The sequence below is a fragment of the Arvicola amphibius genome, chromosome 9 (assembly GCF_903992535.2).
Source record: "Arvicola amphibius chromosome 9, mArvAmp1.2, whole genome shotgun sequence".
NCBI classification, from domain to species: Eukaryota; Metazoa; Chordata; class Mammalia; order Rodentia; family Cricetidae; genus Arvicola; species Arvicola amphibius.
Genome location: NC_052055.2, coordinates 71,266,599 through 71,277,983, shown reverse-complemented (window position 1 = coordinate 71,277,983; position 11,385 = coordinate 71,266,599). Strand labels below are relative to the sequence as shown.

The 11,385-nt window shown below is 51.1% G+C and overlaps 2 protein-coding genes across 7 annotated transcripts; one reads left to right on the top strand and one right to left on the bottom strand.

The window, feature by feature from the left end:
* The first annotated feature begins 815 nt into the window (after positions 1–815).
* Positions 816–4,513, top strand: Crip3 (cysteine rich protein 3). 5 transcript variants are annotated; one of them, XM_038342979.1, is made up of 8 exons: positions 816–1,764; positions 2,082–2,176; positions 2,545–2,602; positions 2,697–2,828; positions 3,566–3,637; positions 3,756–3,850; positions 3,938–3,995; positions 4,143–4,513. In XM_038342979.1, exons 1-8 carry the CDS (start codon positions 1,722–1,724, stop codon positions 4,202–4,204), a joined length of 615 nt encoding a protein of 204 aa, XP_038198907.1. In that variant the 5' UTR covers positions 816–1,721; the 3' UTR covers positions 4,205–4,513. The 5 variants fall into 5 exon arrangements, with proteins under 5 accessions (XP_038198907.1, XP_038198911.1, XP_038198906.1 ...); XM_038342983.1 differs by lacking the exon at positions 2,697–2,828; XM_038342978.1 differs by having other exon boundaries at positions 3,938–4,513.
* A 209-nt stretch (positions 4,514–4,722) lies between these two features.
* On the bottom strand, positions 4,723–10,640 carry Slc22a7 (solute carrier family 22 member 7). 2 transcript variants are annotated; one of them, XM_038342977.2, is made up of 11 exons: positions 10,417–10,640; positions 9,835–10,176; positions 9,129–9,232; positions 8,891–9,045; positions 8,601–8,769; positions 7,316–7,439; positions 6,929–7,038; positions 6,372–6,586; positions 6,094–6,202; positions 5,419–5,625; positions 4,723–5,078 (listed from the first exon to the last, which is right to left on the bottom strand). In XM_038342977.2, the coding sequence occupies exons 2-11, from the start codon at positions 10,156–10,158 to the stop codon at positions 5,045–5,047; spliced, it is 1,551 nt and encodes a 516-aa protein (XP_038198905.1). In that variant the 5' UTR covers positions 10,159–10,176; positions 10,417–10,640; the 3' UTR covers positions 4,723–5,044. The 2 variants fall into 2 exon arrangements, with proteins under 2 accessions (XP_038198905.1, XP_038198904.1); XM_038342976.2 differs by lacking the exon at positions 10,417–10,640 and having other exon boundaries at positions 9,835–10,387.
* Between the last annotated feature and the right edge of the window lie 745 nt (positions 10,641–11,385).

Below are 11,385 nucleotides of genomic sequence, written 5' to 3'. Positions count from 1 at the left end.
TGAGACCACTCCCCAGCCTTGGGCTATTTTTGCCACATTTTAAAATCTTTTTATATCTGTGTTTCTATTTACTTTGTTAAATGTTATTTTTAAAAAATCCCATCTGAGGGGCTGGAGAGATGGCTCAGAGGTTAAGAGCATTGCCTGCTCTTCCAAAGGTCCTGAGTTCAATTCCCAGCAACCACATGGTGGCTCACAACCATCTGTAATGAGGTCTGGTGCCCTCTTCTGGCCAGCAGGCATACACACTGACAGAATATTGTATACATAATAAATAAATAAATATTTTTTAAAAATCCCATCTGAATGGGGCTAGAGAGATGGCTCAGCATTTAAGAACACTCGGCTTCTCAGAGTCCACACGGCAGAGCACAGCCACCTGTAATTCCAGTTCCAGGGGTCCTACTCTCTCCTGATCTCTGTGGGTTCTGCATGCACATCAGTGTACACACAGGCAAAACATCTAAACACCTAAAGTAAAAATCTAAAAAAGGAATCTGAATAGCTGTATAACTGATAACAAATTTAATATTTATAACAAAGTCTGGTTTAAAAGTTAAGATGTAGAGCCGGGCAGTGGTGGCACATGCCTTTAATCCATCCCAGCACTCGGGAGGCAGAGGCAGGCACTCTCTGTAAGTTCAAGGCCAACCTGGTCTACAGAAGCTAGTTCCAGGACAGTTAGGGCTGTTACACAGAGAAACCCTGCCTCAAAAAACCAAAACCAAACAAACAAAGTTAAGATGTGTTCTACAACTTAAATATATTCTATCAGGCTTTTGGGGTAGTAATTGCTAAGGGTTTTTTTTTTGTTTTAAAATTAATTTAGTTACCTGATATTTCATACACATGTGTAATATATTCTGATTATTGCCATCCCACACACCTTATCTCTTCTCTCACCACCTCCACCACCCCGGTTCCTATTAGTCCCTTCCCAGGTTCATGGTTTTCAGGTTTGGGTTTTGTTTGTGACCCATTTAGTTTAACTAGGGCCAGCTGTGTGACCATTGGGTTGCAGCTAGCCATTGCACCGTTGTATAGTGATCAGTGACTACACAACACTTTAAAGTCTTGGAGTTAGAAATATATGGCTGGTGTTTAACTTAAACTTCTAAATTTAACAAGTCTGATAATCTTATGCATAAGCCATAGATTATAAACAGGACCACATTTTGGAATTTACAGACTGGGATATGAGTTCATCTAAGGAACTCTTCATACTGTTTTCACAGCAGTCATGTGCTAGGCACTGTTGAGATTAATTTATCTATTACAGCCCCGTGCCATGGAGACTGCTACCATGTTCCTACTCTTTGTACAAACAAGAAAATGAAGGTGTGTGTGTGTGTGTGTGTGTGTGTGTGTGTGTGTGATTTACTTGAAAGGTGGACTTGACATCACCTTGCTCTCAGCTCTGCTCCACTAAGGAGGAATTAAACCACTTAGAAGAATGCTTGCCTGATGCTTGCTTGTTTGCTTTTCACTGACCTAGAAAACGAGCCATTGAACTCAGGGCTCCTTCTCTCCCAAGTCTTTGAAGTTCTTTAAAATAAATTGATAAATCGCCTCATTCCCTCAGCTCAAAGTTTTTGGTGTCCCATGGGCGGCCCCAGCTCGATGAGACCAAAGCTGGACAGTGGGTGGGGCTGGCAGAGAGGCGGGACTTAGCTGCCGGTGCCTAGAATTGCTGTTTGGACTAGGCTGTCCTATGAAGAACCATGAGCTGGACTTGTCCGCGTTGCCAGCAACCAGTTTACTTCGGTGAGGCTAGAACCAAGGAGTAAAGATAAGTGTGAGCCCCCGGGGTCCCTGTATCATTTGAGTGAGTGAATGAGTGTGTGTGTGTGTGTGTGTGTGTGTGTGTGTGTGTGTGTGTGTGTGTGTGTGTTTGTCTGCCACCAAGAGCCTAAGGCAAGAGGCACCAGGGTGGGCTGAAACTTTTTCCTGGAGATACTATTCATTGTCTCCAGAGGGCGAGACTGGCTCGGCTGGCTCCCCCAGAAAGCTGAAAGGGCAAAGGAGGGCACCTGGAGCTGAGCTGGACTCCTGACAGCCCGTATCCACCTTGTTCCCCACAGCCGAGAAAGTGAGCTCCTTAGGCAAGAACTGGCACCGTTTCTGCCTGAAATGTGAGCGCTGCCACAGCATCTTGTCCCCTGGCGGGCATGCAGAGGTGAGGCCTGACCAGGGTGACAGCCCTCTATCACACCCCCCACCCTGATAGACCACAATTTCAGCCTTGGAAACCTGCCAAAGGCAACCTCAGCAGACAACATCAGGGGCTATTCATACCAGCCAAAATTTGGGAGTCTCAGTGATGCTGTTGGCCCATGGCTTTGAGGGAGGGGTAAGCGACTGCTCTTGTCTCCCACCCATATCCTCAATCCCTAGCCTACAGTGGCAATCTGACATACAAGCTCTCACCCATTGCTATCAGAGTAGTTATAGTGCACATTTGCACCTGAGGCCAGTAATAAAAAGGCCAGTGAGCATGTCCCTTGGCCCTGAATGACCCCTTCCTCTGCCTGTGCTTGTGCCCAGCACAACGGGAGGCCATACTGCCACAAGCCTTGCTATGGGGCTCTCTTTGGACCTCGAGGTAAGTTACAGTCTAGAAGGGGCCGGGGCCTCAGAACTCTCCCTGTGGCTAGCAATTAGAGCCTGATTTCCCTTATTGGGTCTTCTCTCTGCAGGGGTCAACATTGGTGGTGTGGGTTTCTATCCCAACAGTCCCCACGCTCCCTCCCCTACCATCAGCATTTCCCTCAGCCCCAGCAACTTTAGCCCCCCAAGGCCAAAGGCTGGCTTCCCCCAGGCCAAGAAAAGTAAGTGAAGGTGGGCTTCAACTGTCCTGCTTCCTGGACCTTTCAGACTGCAGTAGACACTGCGTCTCCTGCCCTCTGTGCCACAGGCCTGTGACTGCTCTTGGCAGTCCTGTCAGTGGCCCTGGTTTTTTGTTTTGTTTTGTTTTTGTTTTTTTCTGTTCTCTCATGTGAGTTGACTTTAAAAGGAAAACTGAGCAGATAGCATGACCACTCTCATTTTGCAAGGAACACCCAGAGAAGACAAGTGATGGCTAATGAGAAGGAAAGCTGACCTGGAGTCTGGGCCCCTTCCCCAGCCAGAGCAGTAGAAGGAGAGGCCTAAAGTTAGGGCTCACTAGGATGGGCCAGTTCCTCAGATTCTTCTCTATCCCTGTTCCTTATACTCCCCACAGTGACACCATGCTACCCAACACATGACACCACTGCCCTGGGCAACTCCTGTGTCAGCTCAGGTTTCCTGATGATTGAGTTACTGCCAGCACTGAAACATTGAACTAGTGGGCTCCTGAGGCCCTGGGAGGGTGATAAGGCAGCAGGTAGTCCCCAGTGAGGATGACCAATAGGGTGGGATGAGGCTTGAGCTCAAGGAAGACACATTCATGGCTGCCTGGGGTATGGTGTGGTAGGGAAGAATGGGTTTGGAAAGTGGACAGTACCATACACTGGCAGGGGCTGGAGGGCTCTGCTTAGGGCCTGGTCCCCACCACAGCCCTCTCTGGGGCCTCTTCCCATTAAAGGCCCTCCCTACATGAAGACATTTACTGGGGAGACCTCACTGTGCCCTGGATGTGGAGAGCCTGTCTATTTTGGTAAGTGACAACAGAAAGCTTGCTTAGGCAGCAGAGGGGGAGGGTGGTGACTTGAGGCAGGGAGTTGGCCTTGCCCTGTCCCTAGGATGGAAGAGCTACCACTTCTCTTCACCACCAGCTGAGAAGGTGATGTCTTTGGGCAGAAATTGGCACCGACCCTGCCTGAGGTGCCAACGTTGTAGGAAGACCTTAACTGCTGGGAGTCACGCGGAGGTGAGCAAGGCAGAAATGGAAGTTATACTGAAGGAAGGAGTCCAGTAGGAAGAGACAGGCTGAGGAGATTATTTTTCTGTCTTCCAGCATGACGGCATACCTTACTGCCACATCCCCTGTTATGGATACCTGTTTGGCCCCAAAGGTGGGCAGCCAGACCCCAGACACTGGGGCCTATGGGAATGTGTGAAGAACTTCCTTTGTAGTCAGACATCTCAAGCTCCTCCCCTCTCCCTTTAGCCCTCAACACTCATTCCACCAAAGCCCTTGGTGACAGGACTTTCTCCTTCAGGTGTGAACATTGGCAATGTGGGCTGCTATATCTATGACCCAGTGGAGATAAGATTCAAATGAGCCATCATGGGACTGATCATCCTAACTCAGGCCTCCCACCCTCTCTTCAATCCACTGGAAGCTCTGGAATTCCCTAGTCCTTTTGGGAGGAAAACAGTGAAATCCCAGGGGTATGGGCCTAGGCCCTGTGGTAGACCTGAGTCTGGACTTGCTCTGCCAATTCTTTGCTTCCCAATTCCTATCTGGATAGGCTACCCCACTTAGAATGGTGATCTCCTGGCTTCCCGGTTCCTTCTCCCAGCAATGCTGGAGTTCCCATGTATACTCATCAAGGTCATTTATTGAGTCTCAGCTCCCTGGCTTCTCTAATAAAATGCTGACTCTCATACCTTTAACTCTGTAGGTGTGAAGCTGTGTGGGGGAGCAGGGGCACAGCAGCTCCGTCTGTTAGTCCCGTCCTTGGGCAGATCCTGTCCCTGCACCAGAGACAGCACACCCACCACTAGAGACAAGCAGAAAACTCTCCTTCAGCAACATTCCTAGAATCCCCTTGCTCAGTGTGAGTGTGACAATAAATCTTGTCTGCTAGGAAGTTTCATTTTCCACTTGGGAGATGAACAGTGGCAAAGCCAGAATCAGAGCTGAGGATCAAGTCAATGGAGGAATGAATCTCTCCAAACCTCTTAATTTACAGAATCCCCCAGGCATGAGGGGTGCCCAGAATCTCTAGCAGCCCAGTGCATTCTGGGAGGCTGTCCTGTTGCTGGAGACTGAAAGAATACAGAAGGTGCCAGTTGTAACTTCATCCTTAGGCACAGGGCTGTGATGTCCCAGTCTCAGGAGCCTGCCTTCTGTTTCCGGTCCTGCAGAGCTCCTGTGGAGGGCTATCTCTAGTCTCACTTAGTTCCGGACCTGCATATCTTCTTCCTGAATACTGGACAGGACAAGGAGGAAGGAGGGGTCAGGAAAATGGTGGGGTTTAGTCCTGGAGCCTTCAAGGACTGTCTCAGGGCTCCTTGCATACAAGCACACACATTCCCATATGTGTCTGGACATATTCTGGTGTATCTCTTCACAGATGTCAGTATATACATAAAGGTATGGGCTTATGTATGATTTTATGTATACCATTTACACGCACAGGGCATGCACCTCAAAACACCTGTGTACACATGTACAGATGTCAAATGTAGCTGTGCAACTGTCTTCCCCTTTGCACCCAAGTGTTGGGCTTAGGCATTTGAACCCATGAATACCACGCAATGCACATATACCTTTTTCTTTCTACATCCTGGATGGTTTCTGGCAGCTGTGCCACCTTGGTCTCGGGCAACAGGAGTGCAGTGCAGGCAGCCAGCAGGGTAATTCCCCCATAAGCAAGTTTGGGCAGCATCAGCCATACTCCATCCAGCAAGGCCGCCAGTGGGGCTAAAGAGGCCCCTAGCCGGCCCACGAGTGCAGTGAGTCCCAATCCTGTCTCTCTGTCCAAGAAAGGATGAGGGGGACATGCATCACAAGGCTCCCCTCCTGGGCTGGAAGCCCCTGATACTGGCTTCTCACTCCCTACCCAGTACCCACCAGAGGATGGAACCCCTATTCTGACAGAGTACGCTCAGGAACCGCTACAAGAAGCTATAAGCCAGTAGTGTGGAAGGGAGATCTGTAGTTTACACCGAGGTGAAGCCCCTGCCTTGTACCCAGAGACAATCCCCAAGGGCTCTGCAACACCATGGGTAGGATGGATATTCTTGGAACTGTTTTCTTCAAAGGAGCCCCATAATGTTAACGTGGCCCAAGGTCACACAGTACAAAAGATAAAATTCCCTGTGCTCTCCAAGACTTGGGCAAACAACCACGATGTACCTGGCTGTAGCTAAAGAACAGATAGGGCCAGTGTGACTGCAGATGCCTTTGTTAAGGCAAGTCAGTCGCCTGGGACCACAACTCACCTGAGCACAGTAGGGTACAACTCAGATGTGAACAGGTAGGCTGTAGTGAAGGCAGCTTCAGAAAACCCTTTTCCCAACAACAACAGAGCTGTGACCCAGTACTTGGTCCCTGGAGGGAAAGGGATTCTCGCAGTGATTCTAGGAACTAACTAATCATTAGAACTAATGATACTAGGAACTAATAATTAAAACTAATGATTCTAGGAACTCCCTGGGTGCAAGGCAGACTCTCTGCCCAGAGCAGAGCCAAACTGCCAGGCCTCAAGACCTCAGCTCACCTGGGGACACCAGCAGGCTGATGCCAAAGGTCAGAGTGGCACCCAGCAGTGTTCCAGCCTCTGTGAGGCGGCGTCCCACATGACGCACGAGAAAGTAGACCATGATTTTGGAGGGCAGTTCCATAGCCCCCAACAGCAGCTGTGTCTGGTACACATTCATCCCCAGCTGGGACACGTCCAGAATCAAGCCATAGTAGGCAAAGTTCACTCCAAACCTGAACAGAATCACAAAGCTCCTCCAGAGCCCTTTCCTGCCCCACCCCTCCTGCCTCTTGGCAGCCTAGAGGTCCCCCTTCACTCCCAGTCACCCATAATCCCCAAGTAGGTTACCAGTGGCTAAAATGCCTTTACCCCAATCTTAGTAGCACACAGAAACTGACAGCAACCCTTTCATTTTACAAAAATAGATTGTCAAGGGTCAGAATGGTCACACACAGTCCCAGAGCTGCCTACTCCACTGGACCTGCCTCTGTCAGAATCCCCTCCCTGCCCTACCCTCCCCAGTCACTCTTGGACCTCACCTTTTTCACACCCAGCCCCAGCTCAGCCCCTCTTACCACACCATCATGCAACACAGTGAGATGCGTAGGAGCTGCGGGGTTCGGAACAGGTCTAGGTATGAGGGTCTTTGCAGCACCCGTTCCACAGTGACCACTTTGTTCAGGACCTGGTGAGGGAGGGAGCAAGCTGTGCCATCAGAGCTTGTCTCAGAAGCCTGTGCGCTCTCTGCATCTCTCTCTCCCCAGCAGTACTGGGGATGGGGGGTACATGTGGAGGACCTGGAGTAAAGGAGATGGCCCCCCAGAGCCTGGCAGGCTACTCTGAAGCTAGGTGTTCTCCACTGGAAGACAAAGGCTTTTCTGGTCATATATGGTGGGCCCAGGAAAAGGGGCACTTAGACACCCACCCCTGGGCACTCTCTCATACCCCATTGTCACCCTTACCTCCTGGCTCAGGCTGTCCTCACTCACAGGCTGCCCATTGAGCTTGGCACAGCGGAACAAGTATGTCCGGGCCTCCTCCACACGGCCCTGGGTTAGAAGCCATCGTGCAGACTCAGGTACGAACCTAGGGGAGAAGCCAGAGAACCCTTCAGCCAGAAACCAGGCTTGCAAAGCCACCTCTACCTCCTGAGCTTCCAGGCTATAGACTCCAGGTTCTCACTCATGCAGCCCCTTCTGCCTGAAAAGAAATCACCACCCCCAATCCCCACCCCTGGTCTCCTACTGTTCAGTCCCATGAACTCTTGTTTGGGCCCAATTTAAAAGCTACCTTGCAGCTGGGTAGTGGTGGCACATGCTTTTAATCCCACCACTCAGAGGCAGAGGCAGGCGGATCTATGAGTTTGAGGCTAGCCTGGTCTACAAAGTGAGTTCCAAGACAGTCAGGGCTACACAAAGAAACCCTGGTCTTGAAAAACAAAGCTACCTCTTCCCTGATTCGTTATTCAGGCCTAGAACCCACTTCCCAGTCTTCCAAGGTGTCCTTTGCTTACTCAACTGAATTTATCTTACCCTCAAAACCTTAGACCCCAACACAGCCAACACTTCTGGCAGGAAGAGGCAGGATGAGGGCTGGAGAAACATACTGATACACAGTTCCCCATTAGGAGGCAATAAAGCACCCACTTTGCCAGGCCCTCCATTCTGCCTTAGTTTCCACCACCATGCGGGCTGTGTCCCATCCTTGTCCCTTGAAGGCAAACCCCAGCCCCCACTTGGCAGTGTCTGACTCTGACCACTGTCTTTCCTGTCTATTTCTTACTACCTGTGCCTGTGTGTCTTCATCGGACCCTTGGCATTTGCCTTTCAATTCCGGTCTGTTATCACTACCTCTCTCTGGCTCAGTCTCTGTCTCACCATGCCTGTGTCTTGTGCCATCTTCTTTCTATTGATTTCTGTTTTTCTGGCTTCTCTTGATATTGCTTTGTCTCTTGGTCCCTGACTCTTTTTCTGCATCTCTTAGTTTCTTTCTCTGTGTGTATTGTGTGGTATATGCATGTGTACATGTTTGTATGTGTGCACATATGTACACAGAGGCCAGAGGTGTTTGATCCCCTAGAGCTGGGCTTGCATGCTGCCTGATGTATGTCCTGGGAATTGAACTTGGGTCCTCCAGTGTGTGTTCTTACCAGTTAAGCCATCTCCTCAGCCTGTTTTAGAACCTTAGTCTAGTTAATTTTGTCTTGGTTGTATGTATCTGTCACTCCCAGCTGCTTGCAGTTCTCACCAGATGCTGATGATGCCTGGGACACATGGCAGGGTGGCAGCTAGCAGAAGCCACCGCCAACTCCGTATCAGGTACCCAACCAGTGCTAGCAGCAGCACTCCTCCTGTCCAGAAGATGGTGCTGATGACACCAGCCACAGTGCGGTGTTCCACATCCAGCCATTCCAGCTCTAGACCCAGTCAAGGAGCCATCGGAGACAGGAAGACAGTTAGCAAGGGCCAGATGGGCCCTTCTAATTCTACCAGCCTCCCACCGGCCCTGCAAGCCTTGCCCATGTTTATCCACCTTACCCAGTGGCAACACAATGATGGTGAAACCAGCCAGGGCTAAGCCAGTGAGGGTTCGGGTGATGACAAACATGATGTAGTTGACTGAGGCCGCAGATGCCAGGCCCAGCACCAGGGAGCTCACATAAGCCACCAGCAAAAGCTGGCGCCGGCCAAACCTGCAAAGGACCGTGCAAGGTCAGATCCCATCGGGAGAGAGCCCCCTCAGCCTGGTCCCTTATTTATCGTGTGCCTATCTAACCTGTCAGACAAGTGTCCGTACACCACAGCCCCCAGCAGCACCCCGACGAAGAAGCAGGTGGATGTAATCTTGTTTAGCCCTCTCTGCTCACACACCAGGTCCCACTGCAGACAGGCGAGGAAGGGGCGTTTCATGTGCGTGAGTCCCTCTCCAGCCAGCACCAGTCTCTCCTCTCCAGGCTCCAGGGCAACTCTGACATTCCAGAAGATATCCCATCCCTGGCTAGCAACCTCAGCAGCAGAAAGGGAAGGCTTTGCCTCTCCCTGGACCATCACCACTGCCCAGGAATCCTGCTGTCCTCTCCCTCCCCCATTCCCGACCCCGGGAGACTCCACCCACCCTTCCTTTCTGGATGAATCATGTAAATCTCAGACCTAGTCCTGGAAATGAGGGAGACGGGGAGAAATGGAGGCCTCTGTAGTTTATCCATTTCTTACTGCAAGGACATCCTCCTCAGCTTTCTGTCCAACACCCTGGAGCCACCTTAGCCCTCCCCTGCCTTCATCAGCTCCCCAGCTCCCAGTGAATATAAGAGATGAATTTCTCAGTCCAAACCCAGACCTCAACTCAGGGCTTTCCATCCATAGACTCTACACACAGGCAAGCAAGAACTCTCAGAGCAGAGGAAGGTTATCTCACACCCATACAATAACCCCCAAGGTAGTGACAGGCACTAACATATCCCGCACCCTTTGGGCTCAGGTACCTCAGTTGCAATGGTGGAGGAGAATTCTGAGCGGTCGTATTCCCAGCCCTGAGAGCAGGGTACTGTGGTGGGTTCACCCTCAGGCTCCCCAGAGGTGTGTGCCTCTGTCGCCAAGGTGGTATTGGGGAGAGCCTTGGGATGGGCAAAGCGGAGGCAGGAGCTAAAGCTGCCATCAGTTTCCCGGGGTAGATGGGCCTCCAGCCACAAGTCCTGGTGAGTGAGGTTGGCAGGGGCACCAGGCAAAGCACAGTGGTGGACAGGCACAGCGGCCATGAAGACGGGCAGGAGGAAATGCATGGGCAGCAGCACCCGGGGCAGGGCCATTAGCACCAGATTCTGCAGCTGGAAGGGGCCAAAGCCACCCACCTTGTCCAGGAGCTCTTCAAAGCCCATGCTGCCCACCCACCAGGCGTCCCTCTGTCGTGCCTAGCACAGCTCAAACTGCTTGACACCTGGACCCTTGGACTCCGGAGGTATAAATAGTTATACTGATGAGTGGAGAGTCTGTAGCCAGAATCCAGCCCCCAGGGGCTGGCCCAGGCCTGGGCCCTCCCCCATCATCCATACTTCTACAGATCTTACCTTGCTAGTCTAGTGCCTACAGGGAAGGGCTACCATCCATCAGAGATCATAGTGTCTATGGATCTGGCCTTCATACACTGAGCCTCAGAAACCAGGTAAGAGAGCCAAGGACCAGCATAGCAGGGCAGCTGGGTGTAGAGGAGACACAGAGACCCTAGCTACTTACTAGAGCTTCAGGCTATCTAAGAGGAGGAGGTCCCCTGGACACCGTGTCTGGTGTCCTGGATGGCCTTTGTACTGTGACTTTTTGGTTAACCTTGTCTATTTGCAGCCAAAGCAGAGCTTGGCCCACAGCCCAGGATTCAGGATGAGGGCTGGACTTCCTTATGTAAGGGAGTCATCCACTGAACCCCAAGCTTTCCTTATACCTCCCACCCATGGACGGAGAGGATGCTCTGACCTAAGTCAGCCCTGGGACTGTGCTAGCCCCTCTTGGGGTCTCAGGAACACTCTTTGGCCACCCAGTCTGCCTCTTTTCAAGAACATCCTAGAGAAGCTGGTGGAGTGGTGGTTTCCTCAGGGTTGCCAAGAGTTCATGTACCTGCGAGAAGGGTTTGTTCCTGCTGACACTCCAGTGGTTCTCATTACTGGGCCAGCTAGTTTTCTGTTAACTTGTCATAACCTGTACTTAACCGAGAAAATGACTCATAATATCTAAACAGTAGACAAGAAAGTCTATAAAACATTTTCTTAATTGCTGATCATTTGGGGAGGGACCAGCCCATTGTGGGTGGTGCCATCCTGTGTGGTGCCATCGCTGGGCTGATGGTCCTCGGTTCTATAAGAAAGCAGGCTGAGCAAGCCATGGGGAGCAAGCAGTAGCAGCACCCCTCTATGGCCTCTGCATCCGCTCCTGCCTCCAGGATCCTGCCCTGTTTGAGTTCCTGCCCTGACTTCCTTCAGTGATGAACAGCAATGTAGAAGTATAACTGAAATATGCCCTTTCCTCCCCAAGTTGCTTTTGGTTAT